We start from the raw sequence: 21,038 nt of genomic DNA, 5'->3' as shown, positions 1-21,038 counted from the left end.
ATGCCTTTTTGCTGAATGACTGCTGAATGACTTTTTTCGACTGGATAAATATTAAATTCAATTGATAAATTTAAAATCCTCTACCGTCCCGCCCTTCAGTGCGCAGGCCCTAATGCGCCGATTTTTGTTTTGTTAAAGTTGTTCCTCACAGATTCACAATCATTTGTGCTTTACGCACTTTATGAAGGAAATTATGTTTTGAGGAGATGAAATTTTATTTAGCAACGATTTGGAGAAGACGCGCCGCGCGTCGCTTCAACTCGACTCTCCCGCAATATGCCTCCAGCCTCGTTGTTTCCTCTTATTGATTCGTAGAAGCATTTGCTAACAGACGATTTGCATGTTAATTAAGGCGTTTGAACTTTGAATATGTTATTAGTCGCGCCAGTTTTGTCCTTTATATTGTATCGAAGTATTAAAATTGATTGTTTAGAAATTTTTTACTAAAGTATTTTCGCTGTTTTCAGATTTAATTTAAATTACGCCGGCCCAAAACACACGCCAAAACATCCGAGAAGTTTGCGAATAACCTTTACAATGTTTTTGGCGGCGCCGTGAAACTAAACTTTAAAGAGCGTTCGCGTTTCTCAACCGTGAACACTTTGTCTCTAAAACCACTTCTCAACCGTGAATAATTTGACTCTTAGGCTGAGATCTATAGAGCGTAGATAGCGTCTTTGCTTAGACTTAAGACACTGTTAAAACGAGACAGCGTTATATCGCTGGCATAAGTCTGTCTCGATTTAACTGAAACTTAATTCTGAGCTAAGTGATAAGTGATAAGTTAAAGTACGGTCCATAGAGTATAGATCTCAGCATAAAACCACCTCCGTGAACAGGCAAGTATACCAATCAACACTTGTGTTTTTGTCTCTTGGATGTTCTCAGCGTGAGTACGAGCTTGCATTAAGCTTTAAGGAGTCTCCAATTTGTTTAGATTCTAGAAAATTTCTAAACGATCAGTTTAACCTATTATTTATTTCGATTTGTGAATTTATTGTACAATGATGATGTCTATATTTTTTTAATATACCAAGTAGTTGGTAGCGCGTAACAAATGTAACTTTTCACACTACAGATTGTTTGGTGAAAGATAAATCAATGTTTAGTATTCACAAAAACGAATACATGTAACGACTTTTGTCTTTTCTATATTATATTTGCGAATATTCGTTCCAAAAAAATTTCGTTACGTATCCTATAATAATTTATACCTATTAGGTAGTTCTTGCATTTCACGGTTGCGCATGGCCCATGCTTGTGTTTAAAGGGTGAGATCTTAGAGCGCACTCTGACTTAAGACAGTTAAAACGAGACAGAGCTCTCCCATAAATCTGTCTCGTTTTAACTCAATCTTAAGTCTGAGCAAATTCAAAGTGTGCTCTATAGATCTTAGCCGCTGTACCGGTATAAATAAATGTACGTACGTTTGCGAGCGTACACACGTATACCTACACGACGTATTAGTAAAGTTCACGCGCGCTTGTGAATTGTAAGAACTGGGTATATCAAAAGATTTATATAATTATGAAATACAATATTTTAATGAATCTGGCACATGATTTCGCAGAAAAACAATAGCAATGCCTTACAGATGGTTAGTGACGTACCAAATACACGATGTACTCTACCCGTTGGATCGGGACGCTATCTAATAAACCAATATTATGACAGAATTCGTATTTTTATTTCGAACTAGCCGACCCGTTCTGAAAACTTCATAAATTGCTTCCGGCTTGAGACTTCGGCCGTGACTAGTTACCACCCATCTATAAAATGTTAATATAGTTTTCCACTGTGGTGGTAAACACAGGTCGTTCGATGTCCTTCTCCGGGATGTAAGCTACCTCTGTACCAAATTTCATCAAAATCGGTTGACAGACAGACGGACACACTTTCGCATTTATAATATTAGTATGGATTATACATTAAAAAACTACATGCAAAATTTCAAGTTTCTAGACATTGCTGTACATGTTGTAGGTACGAGTACATTGATATAAATAATAATAATATATTTATATTTGATATAGTTACTCTTACTAATATTAAAAAGAGGCAATTTTTGTAAGTTTGCTTGTGTGGGTTTATCCCTGGAAAACCGATTTTGAAATTTTTACAGCAGTAGAAAGCTACATTATGAAAGGAAAATGCTGAGAAAAAGAGAAATTAGAGATCCATATGAAAATAATGGTAGGTAATAAGATACCCGTACCTATTACGTATTCTGAGACCGTGCGAAGCCGGGGTACGCTAGTAATAAATATGTCAGTTTATCAAAGGAGAAATTATGATTTATTTAAGGCCACTACTTGAAAACCTTGGAATTATTTTCACATCAACAGATAAAAAGCTAGCTGAAGTTATTCTGTCTGACATTGTTTCAATATTATTGTGATTATTCTAAACATATAGTGATTTGAGAGATTATCAAGCGCAGACGGGACGACGGGGGAGTGGTTTAACATGAGTACAAGATCACTGTTTAGGGCAGCAGTAAACAAGATCCAGTTAGCCTTAATGATTGCCAACCTCCGGTAGGAGATGGCACTTGAAGAAGAAGAAGAAGACGGGACGAAATGGGCACGCGGCGGACGCTTGTTGTTTGTCTTTACCAGCGTCTCGTCTGTGCGCCCGGGGCGCTTGATATCAACAACTCCATTCCATTCTTTAATAATTCTACCTTCATGCTACGTCAAATTCAGCCTAGTCCTTATTCGTTCATTATCATTACTGGAGCCATTACCCTAAACAGGAAAGACTTTAGCATAGTCATTGAATATTTCGTATTGGCAGTTAATTATTTACAAAAACTATTTTATTTATTTTGTAGTGATCAAAAAACTGATATAGGTAGGTAGGTACATAGTTAAGTACCTAGTTCGGTCAAAATAAAGTGAATAATAGAGACTGGGAAACGACTCAATTATTGCAAATTGAATCCAAGTGCTAAAGTGGCTCCTTAAATCTAAGCAAGAGGACTCGGTTTAGAAATTCAAATTTTTTGTATAACTTTTCTCTATGTACCGTACCTACTACGCGTTTTTTAATATTAAACTCTGGTTTTCCGGGATAAAAAGTAGCCTATGTCCTTCCCCGGTATGGTACGGTATCTCTCTACCTCTCTACTACAAAATCGGATAAGCCGTGAAAGGCTAGCAGACAGACAGCGATTTTGCATTTATAATAGGTATTAGTATGGATTAAGAAGGGGAATAGGAATCGTAAAAAAGAGAAATCGTACCTAAATGGGTATCTACTATCTAGCTAGGTGGATAGGAAGACCGAAGGTAGGGTATTAGGTAGGTTATTTGCTTTGAATTTCCGTACACTTAAAGTAAAACACTATACTTACAATTTTTTTTGTACTATGTAATAAACTCTTGGAAATCTAGACAAGATAGAGAACATTTTTATCGCACTGCAGTTTACCTATATGCATTAAAAGGGCCATGATACATCACGCCTTTCTTTCGTTCTACATTACGTAAGGTCTATAAGGACTAGATCTAGGTCTAGAAGGAAGCTGTGATAGCTTAGTGGTTAGGACGTTCGCCTTCTAATCGGAGATCGGGGGCTTGATCCCGGGCACGCATTCAACTTTTCGGAGTTATGTGCGTTTTAAGTAATTAAATATCACTTCCTTTAACGGTGAAGGAAAACATCGTGAGGAAACCTGCATGCCTGAGAGTTCTTCATAATGTTCTCAAAGGTGTGTGAAGTCTACCAATCACATGTGGTAGGTAATTATTAATCTATTAAAATAAAAATATTATTAAAATGATAATTAGGTATATTCTTTGGCTATTAAATAATATAAAAATTATTAATATATAAAAATAATAATTAGGTATATTCTTTGACTATAGACATTAGACAGTAAGCACACAAATACAGACATGACTTAGAGAGAGCAAACAACCGGGGTCAATCCAAGACCACTGCACTGGTGGGCGATATATTTGGACATTGGTGCCACAGAAATGGGCACAATAATTTAATTTCAACAGGGTCAAGATCTAAAGTAGGATAATCACTTGAGTAAGTAATTTTCGAAAAAAAAAATTTTTTTTGAGGTACATGTACCTACCAACGCTAATCTTTTGCACTTAGTCTCATAGATAAGTAGATTACCTACCTATAGCCTATAGGTAATAGGCTACTTGACAATTTTTTTAAGTTGGTCTTAAATGGTTAATATTTGTCCTATTATATCAAAAAAATTAACACTATATTTTTTTGCGCCCTAAAAACCGTAAAACTTTAATTTAAAAAAATATTTTTCTTAGACAGGTGAAAACACTGTCGGCCATGTTTGGCCGATAGATTATCTGTGCTCTGACGTCATGCATTTGTAAACAACAGTATAACCACAGGGTTATTTAAATATTTTTTTAAATTAAAGTTTTACGGTTTTTAGGGCGCAAAAAAATATAGTGTTAATTTTTTTGATATAATAGGACAAATATTAACCATTTAAGACCAACTTAAAAAAATTGTCAAGTAGCCTATTATGTAGGTACATGATTTATGGCCAAACCCTTCTCATTCTGAGAGGAGACACATTCTCAGTAGTGAGCCGGTGATGGGTCGAGGATAGTGACGATGATACCAATTTCAACGGTATGTCAATGTACATAAAGCTTTAATAGTATTATCAATAAGATTCCACTTTATGTCTTTACTGCGTCTGTGGGCGCTGGCCCTTAATGTGTTTGCATCTTCAATCCGCATTAATCATTGCTTTTTAGGGTTCCGTACCCGAATGGTGCCAACGGGACCCTATCACTAAGTCTCCGCTGTCCGTCCGTCCGTCAGTCCGTCGTCTGGTCGTCAGCGAGCTGTATCTGGCGAACCATAATACTTAGGTAGAAATTTGAATTTTTTGTAGAATGTGTATTATTATTGCTGCTATAACTTAATAATGAGAATTACAAAATGGTCGCCATGAAAATGAAAAGTAAATAAAAAGTGTTGTTTCTTATAGGATGGTACGGAATCTTTCGTTTGCGAGTTCGACTCGCACTTGACCAATTTTTGGCCACTCTACATACATCCGTAGTGCGCGTTGAAACTAAGCAGATTGTGATACAGACCAGTCTGCCGGTGCTCGCAAAGAAGCGCGCGCGTGCACGCAACACCGCGTTTCCCCGCTTTTACTGTTTTTCCAATAAGCGGGATCTTGTTTGTGAATCGATAACCGCGAAATTTATATTGTTGTGGCTGCAACTCGATCCGTGAAATTATTGAGTGAATATTTTTAAAATATTTAAAGTAAATATAACTAAGTACGTAAATAAGACTTCAATAAAAAATATTTACAGAAATAACCTACTTAGGTACCTACCTACTAGAAAAATAAATATTTAAATAAATTGAATGTACCTATTTTAAACTTTATCGAACGGTAGAGTGATAAATTAGTACTTTTTAATTGAAATAACTTGCTGGGTAATTACTAATAACTTACCTATTTATACTTACTTAAGTTTACAACTTCACTTGTTAAATGCTAATTTAAATGACTGTTATGAATACAGGTATAGGTTAGTTTAAATACTTACTCTAAGGGACAAGGGTAGGTATCATACCGCAATTTGATTCATTATTAATTTTATAGTGGCGTGACGTAGATATTTTATTTTTTGCTTCACTTGAACTTATACTGATCATTTTGCACCACAGAGGTTGGCACCCATCATTATCATCATCAACCGATAGACGTCCACTGCTGGACATAGGTCTCATGCAGGGACTTCCACACGCCACGGTCTTGCGCCGCCTGAATCCAGCGGCTCCCTGCGACTCGTCTGATGTCTTGGACGATTATGTCGACCGTCCACCTAGTGGGGGGTCTTCCAACACTGCGCCTTCCGGTGCGAGGTCGCCATTTTAGCACCTTGAGAGCTATGCCACTTCAGCTTCGCAAACCGTCGAGCTATGTCGGTTACTCTAGTTCTCCTACGGATCTCCTCATTTCTGATTTGATCAGGTAGAAAAACTCCAAGCATAGCTCTCTCCATCGCCCGCTGCAAGTGACTCTGAGCTTGGCACCCGTAAAGATTTGATAATCGTTTTGCACATTATGTTATCATCTTATTCTAGTTTCTAATACCGCAAAGAATCATTATTGCGTACATATTATCTAAGTATCATATAATATACCGGTTAACCAGTTACCGTGCACAAAAAAAGCAAAAACTTAAGTTCGCATCTTGGAAAAGCCGGTCCTGGGCATCTTAAACTAAGGTGATTGAACTCCATAATCAGGTATCTACCTAATAAACACATGAAACTGAAATAGGCACATGTAGAAGCTATTTACAAAGGAAGTGATCGTGGTGAAGCGTGCGCCTACAATGAATTTAAAAATAAAAAGACTCTAATTCTGAAACAACGACAATCAATATCGTTCGAAATACCTATATTTACTTAATTGAAAATCCTAACTGACCACACTGAAAACCCTATTCCCTGTTCAGAGAAACGAGCTAATAAAGAATTCAACCGGACGTCATTGGTCGCAGAAAAGGCGCATAGGGCACGTTCACGTTGCGACAAAATGTCGATCTTATCTGTCGTGACTCGTGCGTCATGCTGTGCGGACGTCGTAATTCGTATTAGTGCTACTTACTTTTGAAATGAAATGAATTTGTTTCAGAACAGTTAGCGCCTAAGTGCATATAAGTCAAGTCATCTACCTTTTGTTCTAGTTAGGCAGGGTTCCGTACCCGAAGGTATCACGCGGGACCCTATTACTCCGCTGTCCTTCCGTCTGTCTGTCAGCGGGCTGTATCTCGTGAACCGTAATAGGTAGAGAGTTGAATTTTTCACAGAATGTGTATTATAATTGCCACTAACAACAAATAATAAAAATTTAAAAATGGCTGCCATGTAAATTAAAATAAAACAAAAATTACATAATCATGTTCAAGACACTTCGAGTGCGAGTCCGACTCAAACATGAACGGTTTTTGATTTGACGTTGACCCTCATAGGACTGTATTTTGTTTATTTTCGTACCTGAGCGTGTTTCTAGGATTGATTCTTGTTATATTGTTGACCGGCTTTCGTACCGGAATTATTTCCTGTTTCTTATTTATATGTTTTACTTATTATTTCTTACAATAATTATACAAATAAAATATCTCATGGCACGGGCAAAAGCTAGAATCAAAATTAAGGTGTTTCGTAGTGAGCATTTTAAACGCAGCCTTATATATTCAGGGAATGATCACACCCACGGGCACAATCATAGTGCGTCCTTTTCACTTCTATACAATTGTGCAAGAGAGAGCGCTCTATGTTAGCTCGACTCCGTAAATAAGGCAGGTATAGAACCTAATACCTACCAACTTAGGTACAAGAGCGTGATTAAGATTAGGGACAAATATAAATAAAAGAGTTAGTTTAAAGAGTGAAAGTAGAAATTACTTCTTAGATGACCAATCTGCATGAAATTCATTTAGTTATTTCGTACGATAACATCAACATCAACAAGGTTACGTAAATAAACGGAAATATCGGTCTCGCGCCTTTACCGCATGGACGACCTTTCGCCCATGCGGCCTTTGCCTTTGCATCGCCTTTTGCTTTGAATCGCCTGGTTAGCCTAAGAAGTAATGAAGGTAGCTGGTAGAGTGTCTATATTATGCTTTCAAGTTATTGATGAGACCGAGATTTTTTATAAAATTGTTCATTGCCATAGTTTTTCTGTTTTCTTGGGTATTGTGTTTGAGCATCGCCTAAAAACCACTAGACCGATTCAGCCTAGACTTAATATCCACATTGTTCGAAAGCGTAAGTACACCTACTGTAGGTACCCGTAGTATAAGATTTATGTCTCACCAAACGTTGCTAGAATTCGAGAGTCGAAACACAATAACATCAAAGTAAAATGGACCTAAAGAGCCTTGAATTGAAGTCAAATATTCAATGCCACTGATTTTAATTTCGCAATGTTTCCGCTTGGAGCGCTGGCTGTAGAAGTGTAGACAAACTTGAGCTTTAAAACAAGGCGTTTAAGATCCAGTTTACTGTAACGCGGAAGTATTTCGACTCTCGAATTTGGTTTGGTTTGGTGAGACGTAAAATCTTGTACTACGGGTACTGCTCAAACATTAATCTTGATATCAGATCATGATTCAAGTTGATCCGAATTAGACAAAAAATTCAAATCATTTTTAAAAGTTACGAAGCATCTCAATTTTGACGTACTTGACTGGTTTGAAACGTGATTAATAATTGATTGTATGATGCAGTTGGCCCATAAATATTAAACACAGAATTGATAAATTATAAATAACTAGACTAGATGATGCCCGCGACTTCGTCCACGTGGATTTGGGTTTTAAACATCCCTCGGGAACTCATTGATTTTTCGGGATAAAAGCCTTCCTTCCCCGGGATGTAAGCTAACTGTGTACCAAATTTCGTCAAAATCGATTAAACGAATGGGCCGTGAAAGGCTAGCAGACAGACAGACAGACAGGCAGATACACTTTCGCATTTATAATATTAGTATGGTGAATTAATTTTCAGAATATAAATTAATAGCAGCTGTTAAATACGAATATGATTTTACATCCTCAAAAGGTTTACTTTGTGTTACCTCTCCAATTAGAGTTACTTTGAGTAGGTACCTACCCAGTACGTAAATTTTCAGTAGGAATATTTAAATAACATTCTGAAAGTTGCATATAAGAAACAGTTGGTGATAAGCTGCTATAAAATTGCTGATAAGTACAACCGTATGGCCGTGGCACGTCAAATGATGAAAGTGGAATAAGCTACTTAGGTACTTTGTAATAATACCTAATGTACCTACCTACTAAGTACTTTAATGTAAAATCTTTTGCCTTTTATTTTATTCAAAACCATGACCTTTTAAAATGTTCAATTCAAACATTAGGTATTTTTATTAGTCGAGTTTCGAATTGATATTTTGTGATAATGGATTTTTCGTCGCCTTCGCATTCGATCAATTAGTTTTTTGGACTGATTCTTCAACGCCAAGGCTATGATAGCTTCCGTTTGATGGATCTTCTTGTTTGCTTTGCAATTTATTTATTTTTGCTATAAAAATACAATTTGTTATTTTTATTACCTACTTAATCACATACTTACCTACTAACACCATAGAGGCAAAATTCTCAGTGGGCGCTAACCATTTTGAGCCACCGACCAATCACAAACGAAACTGTTTTCTAATTGAATTTCGAATGTTTTTTGAAAACATGTTTGTGATTGATTGGTGTCTCTAAATACCTACTTAGTTAACGCTCACTGAGATTTTTGGCTTTATCATTTGTATGAGATTGAGTAACAGAGAGAGCACTATACTAACTTTTTTTCGCGGATAGATTTTAGTGAGTAGGTAATCCCCTGTTTTTTCTGTTCCGTGGTAATCCCCTAAAAATTTTTGAAATCACTAGTATTTTTCAATTTTTTTTTGCCTTGGTTTCTTGCAAAATATCTTTACCGATATCTTTTGAATAATAAAATTAATGGATAGTGCGCATCACGTATGTGGTAATGGCCTAGTGATAACGGAAATGTAATAAAAGAACATCTGTATTAAAAACAAGAAGAAGCCTTGAGGGAGGTCGGAAGATATATAAGTATTTGCTAAGGCTTGCATTGTTTCCTTTGAGTATGAGGATAACACGGGGATTAAGAAAATCTTGAATACATTTCCTTTCGAAATATCTCGTAATCTGGCCTACAATAAAGTGCTAGTTCTTAATATTTACTTTCAGTAACCTCATTGAAAAGATTAAGTAGATCCTAAAGATACCAAACCTAACACCGACTGTTGGATTTTGATTATGTTCAAATAACTAAGTATATTGTAGGCCTTTAAATAAGCAGTTATTTTTAAAACACAGACAGAATTCTATTTAATTTATCTATTTGTAAACCTTGAAAAATCTTCATTAGTCAAAGATCCCAAATCAGGCCAAAATATTTTTAGTAAACAAAACCCAGTTTGTTACTTAGTTGAAGCCTGAAGGCCCTAATGATTGTTTCTGTAAAAAAATTGCGCTTGATTTACTGTGATGAATAATTTCATAATCTGTTTATCTTATAAAGGAAGGACTTATTTTACAAATCTAATAAGAAATCATTCTCGTTTAAAATGTTTCCTTTTAATTCCGGTAATTTTCATTTCTGTAAAATTCAAGAAAAATTTTGCACTCACTTCGTTCGCGATATACATTCAGTGTCTGGTTGCTAATTTCCTTTTTGCTTTCATTATTTGCGTATGTTCGAAAAAAGAACCAAAGACACCGGGGCTTTAATGTCGCTTACGACGTTCGAGACTGGTTAAACCTACCTACTTATCTTTATCAACATCATTCTATTTTAAGTTCCATTAGTAATATATTTAATACATTAAATGCTAATTAAAATATTTATTTCTGAATTATTCACCAAACTTTACGAGTATTTAAAAGTAATTAAAAATACATAAGTAGGTAGTAGGTACCTACTAATTATTTAAGTACGTTAATTAATTATATAACAAGCATGATTGTATGAGTAGGTATATATGACGGAGTTACTTATATTTAATTTTGTAATAGCAAATTTACTCTTCATAAAATATAAGAATGATTTGTACTTAGGTATTATTATAAAAATAAGTGCCCTGAAAAAAAGTATCTAATTCAAGAACGTTCGTGTTTACATATTATGGCTCACACACTCAGAAAATCAGATTCTGAATTCATTCAATTTGCACTAAATCTTTTTTACCTCACATATTCGATGAGTTTTTTGTTTTTATTTATGAACAACAAAAGTACCATGAGTATGTACGATTCCCTCTTTCATTATTAAAGTTTTAGTGACCATTTAAGTAATACCACAGAATAATATAATAGTATGGCAATACTTAGATCTACGAGACTACCGGGCGAATTTCGATGGAGCGATCTGAAGCTACATTTGTGGCTTATATGTCGATTTTTAGATTCTCAATTCAGAAAATCTGAATGAATCCAGTTTTCCAGGCTTTTCAGGATAAAAATAAATATACCTACCAACTTGTAGACAAATCCGTTCAGTAGTTTCAATATGATGCGCGAACAGACAAATAGACCGAACGATAGACAGACAGAAAAAATTAATGGGCCCAAAATAGTTTTTTAATATTTCTGTCTATCTGTCTTTTCGCGCATCATGTTGAAACTACTGAACGGATTTGACTGGAATTCAGTAAGTTTAGGTAGGTACGAGTATGTAGGATATTCTTATCCCGTAAAACATAGCTTTATAGACTTTATAGAATTTCAAAGAAAAAAAATCGTTCTGTTACAGATTTATTATTTAAGTAGGTAAATAAATGACCTGAAGGTAAATGAATGAATAGGTGGATAATTAATGAAATTACCTCATAGTTTATCCTTTTGGCACATATTATAATATCTGGTAGACTAGCAGCCTAATATAACCGAACAATTCTGACAAAATATTAGGCAGCTTACAGATCATGTTTTAAATGGCAAAAGGATCCGGTAGAAGCCAAAGCATGTTCTGGTTTGTAGACCTATTGATAAATTGTCTAGGTAATCCAATTAATTTTCCTAAATGCCAGAAGTTGTATTAATTCAAGATAATTTGTCATCCTTTGCTTGTTCAATTCACTTCAAAAAGCTTTTATCGGCTATCCGCAGATCTATTAGACTGATTAGAATAAGCAAGCAAAAAAAATACCTTCAAGCTACACCTACTAAAGTGAATATTTAAAACACAAAGGTGTGGTTCTCTATCGGCAGTAGGTTTTGTTTTTTTCGCATCTTCAAGTCTTTTCATTTATAATCATCATCGTGAATTATTATTTATTTTATTCATGTTTTTTTTGTATCGAATATGTTATAAAATATTGATAAAAAATCATAAACATTTTCCGTCGTACATTTTCAAACGATGAGTATCTACTCATGAGATAAAAAAATTCTAACGATTATCCTCTACATTTTGTATCGTGAATAAAATTCGTCTAGTAAAACCCTTAGCGCGCTCCATAATAAAACCATACAAAAATGAACCAAATTACTATAATTTAAACATAGTAATTTGGTTCATTTAAATATTAATCAATCAAACTCAATGAAATTTTGTAGACAATATAATATATTTCTTTATAAACATATCTGTGGTTTGTCAGATTTTCGTGAAAATGTATGTGTTTACAAAGTTACACCGGGACAAAACTTGCCCATGTAATTTTTTTAAACTACACATTCTTAGAGAAATCTAGAAAACCACAGACATATCTAGAACGTGTACCTACAAAATTTCTTTAGGATTTCATTACTTAATAATCAAATGGGAATTTTATAATGAAAGCGCTGATTCCTCAGCGCTTTCATTATAAAATTCAATTATCATTCCTTCTAGAGATTTCCACAAAATTATGCTCACTGTGAAGCTCATTGCGACTTTCCTTATCAATAGGAAAAAATAAGAAAAATATAAGAACGATGATCAAGGTTCATTAAAGGAAAACAGAACATCCGACCAAATTATACTTGTTACGGATTTTTAGGGTTCCGTACCCAAAGGGTAAAACGGGACCCTATTACTAAGACTCCGTCCGTCTGTCACCAGGCTGTATCTCATGAACCGTATCACGGTTAGACAATTGAAATTTTCACACATGATGTATTTCTGTTGCTGCTGTTATTTATTTATTTTATTTATTACCTACATGAAAATAAAAATTATGTACCTACCTAGCTACACTAATAATATCAAATGAGGGCTTTTCATCATTTTCCTCTTGATAGAAAAACGAGACGGATAGGTAGGATTAGTCATCATCGTATACGGTGGTTATGCATGTCAAATTTCAACCCTATCCGTCCAGTAATTTGAGCTGTGCATTGATAGATCAGTCAGACAGCTTTTCATTTTTTATATTTAGATTTTCACGACGTCTAAAATACACAAAAATCCATAATCTTAGTAAGTAGGTATACGAGCACATATACAAGGTCATAATATCGCATGTTTATGACAAAAAAAATTTAGGCATCGTTAAAATATTCTTTGTTTCAATCAAAGTTTAGTGTTGGTTTGGTATCATATAATAGCTGTGATAGCCCAGTGGTTAGGACGTCCGCCTTCTACTCGGAGGTCAGGGGTTCGATCCCGGGCACGCACCTCTAACTTTTCGGAGTTATGTGCGTTTTATGAAATTAAATATCACTCGCTTTAACGGTGAAGGAAAACATCGTGAGGAAACCTGCATGCCTGAGAGTTTTCCGTAAAGTTCTCAAAGGTGTGTGAAGTCTACCAATCCGCACATGGCCAGCGTGGTAGACTATGGCCAAAACCCTTCTCACTCTGAGAGGAGACCTGTGCTCTGTAGTGAACCGGCGATGGGTTGATCATGATGATTGGTATCAGTGTAAACATTCTTAAACATATTTACATTACATCTTATTAGAAAATAGCACATATTATAATAACTACGAGATCATAATATCGCATGTTTATGACAAAAATAAGTTTTAGGCATCGTTAAAATATTCTTTGTTTCAATCAAAGTTTAGTGTTGGTTTGGCATACTGTAAACATTCTTAAACATATTTACATCTTATTAGAAAATAGCACAAGCATTTGAAATCAATTTCGTTGTTGTATTGTGTCACGTTTTTAACTGATTGTGGTTATGCTAAAAGTAATGATACAGATTAACCAGTAGGTACTTTTGTTAACAACAGCTGTTACAATAATGTGTCGTTTAGTTTCATTGACGTGTCTAATAAAAAACCGGCCAAGTGCGAGTCAGACTCGCGCACCGAGTGTTCCATACTACAGTCTTATTTTTTTAGACATATGTACGATAAATCAAAAATTATTATATAAATAAAGATCTGTTTTAGAATGTGCAGGTAAGCCCTTTTATAAGATACCCTACTTGGTAAAGATATCTTACTTTGAAAATTGAAATTATACCTACATTTTAATTTTTTTTTGTGATGTAACCACAAATTCACGGTTCTAGGATTTATTCTTGTACTTGTGCTATAAGAACTACCTACCTACCAAATTTCATGATTCTAGGTCAACGGGAAGGACCCTATAGGTTTTCTTGACAGACACACGACGCGACGACGGGGAGACGGACGCACGGTGCGGGCGAGCGCGTGTGACGTGCGGCCCGGGTGTGCGGGGCGTCCCCCCGCCTCATACCCTTAGCAATAAGGGTATGAGGCGGGGGTCTCGACCTGTCGACCTGTCTGACCTGTATACCTACTTACTGCTCTTGGAACACTGACAGGCGCGTTTCGACAACGAAGTCAAACGGATGGCACAGGCGAATGTGTTTCCGACCAATCATATAATTTCTTCATGTCATTATTAGTCAACATGTCTCCGCTCCGCTCTGCTCCGAAGTGGTGCTCAGTGGAGTGGCGGAGAGGAGCGTGGATGTATTCAGCGGACCGTGGTTTTGCGGGTTTTTACTGACGGATCCTAAGCATAGGTATAGGTATTTTTTTCTATGTCTCTATCTCAAAATTAAAAAAAGATGTAGGTACAGCAGTAGGTATAATAATGCTGATTAGATACATCCTGGTAATTAAGAGCTAAATGCTTGTAGCGGTTGACTTCAAAAGAATCGTGTGAATTCAGACCCTAAAATGAAAATCAAAACACAAAATGTTTATACAAGTAGCGATGCTAATCTCTATTGGAATGAACTTTGTTATTTAAACTTGATCATTGTTTAATATTTTGCGTGTCCAGTCTAGCCGCTTTTGGGTTAATTCCATGTTTAGGGTCCTAATCCTAATCCTAATATAATATTATAAATGTGAAAGTGTGGATGTTTGGATGTTTGTTATTCAATCACGCAAAAACGGCTGAACGGATTTGGATGAAATTTGGAATGGAGATAGATTATACCATGGATAACCACATAGGCTACTTTTTATCCCGGCAAATCAAAGAGTTCCCGTGGGATATTGAAAAATGTAGATCCACGCGGACAAAGTCGCAGGCATCAGCTAGTTACCCTAATAATCTTTTTAAGTAAAAGATAAAAGTAGTTTCAACCCAATCCAAACTTTTTGACGTCCCTTGCTTTATCAGTGTGGGAAAACATGGTGAGGAAACCTGAATATTTGAGAGTTATAATATTGTGTTAAAGGTGTGCGAAGTCTGCTACACCGCATTTGGCCAGCGTCGTAGACTATGGTCAAACCCTTCCCATTCTGAGAAGAGACCGGTTCTCAGTAGTGAGCCGATCGTTATAATAAGGTTTTTAGCGACCAAAGGAGAAGTGGCCAATTTCACATTTCTATCTTAGGTTTCTACGACCTATACAATTCATAGACATATCTAGATATTCATATGAATATCTAGATTCTAGATCGTAGACCTCTTAAGTATCTATTATTAAGTGATGTTACAGTAGTCGGTAAGATACTGTTTTAATTGTGCTTTACGTTATACGCCTAACTTAGGTAGAGGAGCTACGTAGGTACCTAATTATGCAGAGACTTCCTTAATCGAAAGATTGATAGGTTTGTTGACTCCTATGATAAGTTTGCTAAAGTTATTAAATTTAATTATCCTAATGTTGGGCAAAGTCCTCCTTTTAACTCCACTATAAAAGATAAATTTAATAGTAAATCTTATGTCTAAATAAGAAATAATATTCGTCTGCCTGTTTGTTGTAAATTATAACTTTGTAGGTACAGTTGATGTTGGAACTTGCGGGAACCCACCATCAACGTCGCATTGCAATTTGCAACGCGTGACGGGCATTAGCTAGTACCTATCAAGTACCAACTGTGATAAAAAATCCCTCTCTATCTATTTGTAGAGACGATGTAGGAACAAACGGAACCACAATGATTTTATTAGGTTTCATCTTGAGCTTAACAAATAAGATCGTTATCAGTTTTCAATCTGTGTTTAGATAGGTTTTTAGTAGCTTCGTGAATTGCAAATTATTACATAATAATTCTAAAGCATTTTAAATATATTTAAGTTTAAAACATCGTACCTACCTATAGTTTTTTGTTAAACCCGTTTTATTCAGCTAAAGTTACATAGGTATATTAGTTTTATTATAATAGTTGAAACTAAAATAAACTAGATTTATATAGTAGGCCGTGTAATTTATAATTCTTAATTTATTACAGTTTACACGTTAGGTGGTAATAAAATAAAGTGACTTTATTATTGACCTAAATTAAAGAACAATTTATTTAAATGTGCATTTAAACATAAGTGTGAACATAAGTATGACATAATATAAGTGAACTTAAATGATTATTTTATTCAGTTCAGCAAAACATAAAAGTGAATTTGAACGACTGTTTGGTTAAACCTATAAAATAAAATCAAGAGAAGAGTAATAGTACCTACAGTCAAAATGACGATAGATACGAAAGATATTGATTTAAAATCAAAAGAAATAAAAGAGCTTGACTTGAAAACAAAGGAGATGAAGGAAATTGACTTGAAAACAAAGGAGGTGAAGGAAATTGAATTGAAAGCAAAGGAGATGAAGGAAGTTGACTTGAAAGCAAAGCAGACGAAGGAAATTGACTTGAAACAAAAGGAGATAAAGGATATAGATTACAAACCAAAGGAGACATGGCGGATTATGAAGAATGTTGTGATCATCAGCATAGCTTTTATGGTGCAGTTCACTGCTTACAGTGTAAGTAGGTATTTGTCAAATATTTTAAGTACGGCCTTTTCGATAAATAACAGCATTGCTACATACGACGCGCGACGTTGCTTATTTAAACTAAGTAGTTATCGTCAGATTATAATGACTATTAATTTAATAAAATATGTCGTCATTATTAGTGTGACCATTTTCTCTCATAGACTTTTACTGATGTGTTCTCCTGGTAGATCTTGCTATGTCAATCAATCTCAAACGAGACTAGCCAACTAAGCCCTTGACTGCAATCTCACCCGGTGGTAAGTGATGATGCCATCTAAGATGGATGCGGGCTAACCTGGACGTGGTATGGCAGTTTTTATTAATCCCATACCCCTTTGGTTTCTACACGGCATCGTATCTAAGAGTATACGAGGAATATACACAATGGATTAAAAAATATTATTAACTACATATATATTATATCCATTCAACGAATGCCATATTGATTACTTACTGTTTGACGGATGCAAGATACGTGCTCGATTGCGGTAGAATGACAGCTACGTAGTCTCGAGACTATGTAGCTGTCATGCGTGGTTGACTGTGGCCAAACCCTTCTTATTCTGAGAGGAGACCCGTGATCAGTAGTGACCAGCTGATGTTGATCATACTATGCAGTTTTACCAAAAAGACGATGATATCTACCTACGATGTAAGCGCGATATGTCAATTTTCAAGCAGTAAGATAAGATCATAGATTAAGATGATTTAAGATGGATTTAAGGATAAAATAATAAGATACTTAAATACCAAACGTCAAAATTTCTTCGACATCTTGTATCCTGCTGCTCGATTCCGTAAAGCCTGCATCAATCATTATTCTTCTTGCATCAATTCATTGCAGCTAATACTTAGTTACCAATCAAAGGTGATTGCGATCGAGACTATGTAGCTGTCATTCTACCGCAATCGAGCACATTTATCTTGCATCCGTCAAATAGTATGTAATCACTATGGCATCCGTTTAATGGATATAAGTAGTTAATAGTAATTCTTAATCCGTTGTGTGTATTCCTCGTATACTCTTAGAGGGCGTTTGTGCACTCCTCCGTGAAATCACGGATTCCCTAAAAATACAAATCAAATGAGTACGTATTAATTGTATGACGGCTACTTCGAAGAATCACGGACACGAGCCGAATACGAATGAGTGCACAAACGCCTTCACGATGGAGATCGCAAGATACGACTGTCATGATGATAAATCAGTACCCTTATTATAAATGCAAAAGTGTGTTTGTTTGTTTGTTTGTTTGTTTATTGGTTAGTTGGTTTGTTGGTCTGTTAGTTTGTTGGTTTGTCCTTCAATCACGTCTCAACGGTGCAACGGATCGGCGTGATTTTTTAAATGGGTATAGATAAATACCTGGAGAGTGACATAGGCTTACTTTTTATCCCGGAAAATCAGAGAGTTCCCACGGGATTTTAGAAAAAATCCTAATTCCACGCGGACGAAGTCGCGAGCATCAGCTAGTTAATTACATATGACACCTTCGTTTTCTAGGGTGCCGCAAACTTACAGAGTTCGATCAACGCTGAAGCAGGTCTAGGAACGGCTTCTCTGGCGGCTGTGTATGCGGGCCTCATCTTCTCCAATATCTTCCTTCCTGTAGTAGTCATCAAGTAAGTTGTTTACACTTTCCTATGGGCTCCATAAGAAAGCTCAAAGTCACTCAACGGATGATGGAGAGAGCTATTGCGTGGAGTGTCTCTATAAATCAGAAATAAGGAGGTCCACCAGGAACCAGAGTAACCGATGTAGCTAAATAGGTTGTGAAGCTGAAGTAGCAATGGGCACCCGGCACATAGTTCGAAAAACCGATAGACGTTAGGGGTCCCGTTCTGACGACCTTACACCGGAAAATGCAACGTTGGAAGATCGCCCACTAGGTGAACAGCCAATATCTAGATTTTCACAAGATCGTGGCATGTGGATTGTGGAAGTCCCTATACTAGACCTATGTCAAGCAGTGGACGTCTTCCAGTTAACGACGACGACGACGAATCAAGACTAACTAATCAGTAACCTAGTGCTCAGTAGATACTCTTCACCCTTGTAGATCTCACGGGTAGCTAAGGATAAGAAAGTTTTTTCATCATTACAGAAATTTCTGGTACGCCCTATTATTAAAATGTATTCAATATTCAGACTTATTTTATTAGCTAGCTTTAACCTGTTGACCTCCCCGCCTTACTTATGCACCAAGGCTATATGGTATACCTCACGACAGTTTTGCTAATGATTGAATATGAGAGATTGTGTAATAACTTGTGTCACATATGCAACGATATCTAAAATTAACTTTGCATGCCTTGTTTCTATTTCAATTCTGCTTCAAATGTAACCTTAGACCAGTAAAACAACATTTAACTGATTGAGTAAGTGACTAAGACAAAGCTGCTTTAATTTTGGTTAAGGATAGGTTTCCAGCTAAGCGAAGATCAGACGTGTTGAGTCAACAAATTATAACTAAATGACGTCGAAAAGTTATCACGCCATCTTTAAAAATCTTATTGGTCAATTGAACACATCTCTACTCCGATCCGCTTAGGTGGAAACCGGGATTTACTCTTGACGACAATCACACGAAAAGAGCCTAGAGCAAAGAGAGGTCTAGGTTGGAGCGCGTTTATCTAAAAGCTGCATATTTTCACTAGTTTTGAAGAACTAACCCATGTTATATTATGTAGCAGAGTGTAGGAAACATAAATATCGAAAGAGCCTTATCAGAAACGTTGAGCAAAAACGCTTAATGCGAGTAGATTACCAACCACTTATGGATGCCAACTTTTACCATGAACGCTCTCTCGCTGTTTGTGGTAGTGTTGGCAGTGTTGGTAGTGAAGGCAGAACAAGGTTGTGTAAATAAGGAAACTCGAAATTTTCAGATGGCTGGGAACGAAGTGGGCCATGTCTGTGTCTTTCATCACCTACATGCCGTACATCGCAGCGCAGCTGTACCCGCGCTTCTGGACCTTGATACCGGCTGGTCTATTCGTAGGACTGGGAGGAGGCCCACTATGGTGCTCTAAATGTACCTATCTATCCATAGTAAGTTTTTCATAATTATTGGCTTAAGAAATCATTGACAGGAATCAAAGTCGGTACCCCGGCTTTACTACGACTAAACTGTTTAGTTGTCTAGCCTGGTGGACCGGATGTAACCTTATCACGAAGCAGGAGTACCATCGAGATTATGCTGTGCGGTATCAAACACAACTGCCCATTATATGGACTGGGAACATCAACATCAGAGCCCCGTTAGAGAAATAAAAATAAAAATTAGTGGTAGGTAGTAGCTATGACAAAAGCTGAAAGTTGGTTGGGTTCTTGTACATTCTTTAAACTATACAGCAGGTTAGACTATATCAAAGACCTTTTCAATATTTTAAACGGTTAGTTGAGCCAGTTGGGGCAAAGTTCTAAATATGATCTGCTAACGTAAGTTGATGAAGATTTAACTTTTAGCCTTTTTGGGAATTTGGGATGTATGATATTTTTGTAACCATTTAGAAACTGCTCGGATTTTAAAGTTACTTTGCTAAATCTATATCTCCCTGATTTCAGGTTTCAGAAGTGCAAAGCAAAATAACCAATATTTCAGCGGAGGCCTTGCTGGTGCGCTTCTTCGGGGTATTCTTCATGATCTTCCAACTGAATCAAGTTTGGGGGAATCTCATTTCTTCATTAGGTAAAACATTCCACCCTTTTTAACATTCGTTTTTCAAAATATACTCTGCGTTCCGAGTAGTGTATAATTGGGCATTCTAGATCATTAAAGCATGTTTCGTTTCACTTCGTTTCACTTCGTTTCACTTCGTTTCACTTCGTTCCACTTCGTTCACGAAACATGCTTTAGTGATCTAGCAATGCCCAATTATAGCTTTTGCATTTCGTTCATTCGAAACATGATTTAGTGATTGCGCAACTAAGATTTCATAAAGGTTAATCAAAGATGGTTTGCAATTTTCAATATAAACTATGGTGACGTTGAGAAACTGTTACTTTATTCGAGTTTGTTAAAGCTATCACACAAAAATGAGATTTGAAAAGCAGCCTCAATCACTTAATTTTAATAACATTTGTACTGTTAGCGAAAATACTACATTCCGTCATGGTAAACTACTTCCCAATACAATACGGTGTCTTATATGTGGTCCATCGAACTGTGGTAAAACCAATTTAGTCATCGGTCTTCTCCTACACGAAAATGGATTACGATTTAGAAACGTTTATGTTTATTCAAAAACCTTGTATCAACCTAAATATACGCTTTTAGAAAATATTTTGAAAAGAGTACCGGGAGTGTCTTACTTTAAATACCACGCCAATAATGAT

General features: G+C 36.0%; 1 protein-coding gene across 1 annotated transcript in view; it reads left to right on the top strand.

Moving 5' to 3' along the window:
- The first annotated feature begins 5,111 nt into the window (after window positions 1–5,111).
- Window positions 5,112–21,038, top strand: part of LOC117988710 (uncharacterized) — a 62,390-nt gene continuing 46,463 nt past the window's right edge. Inside the window, exons 1-5 of the mRNA XM_034975884.2 lie at window positions 5,112–5,274; window positions 16,164–16,687; window positions 18,204–18,322; window positions 19,589–19,751; window positions 20,268–20,391. Coding sequence (XP_034831775.2) covers window positions 16,397–16,687; window positions 18,204–18,322; window positions 19,589–19,751; window positions 20,268–20,391 — 697 coding nt within the window. The 5' untranslated portion in view covers window positions 5,112–5,274; window positions 16,164–16,396. The remainder of the gene's footprint in view (window positions 5,275–16,163; window positions 16,688–18,203; window positions 18,323–19,588; window positions 19,752–20,267; window positions 20,392–21,038) is intronic.

Source organism: Maniola hyperantus, chromosome 15, assembly GCF_902806685.2.
Source record: "Maniola hyperantus chromosome 15, iAphHyp1.2, whole genome shotgun sequence".
NCBI classification, from domain to species: Eukaryota; Metazoa; Arthropoda; class Insecta; order Lepidoptera; family Nymphalidae; genus Maniola; species Maniola hyperantus.
Note: the sequence above shows the minus strand (reverse complement) of the source record. Positions and strands in the feature narration are given on the sequence as shown.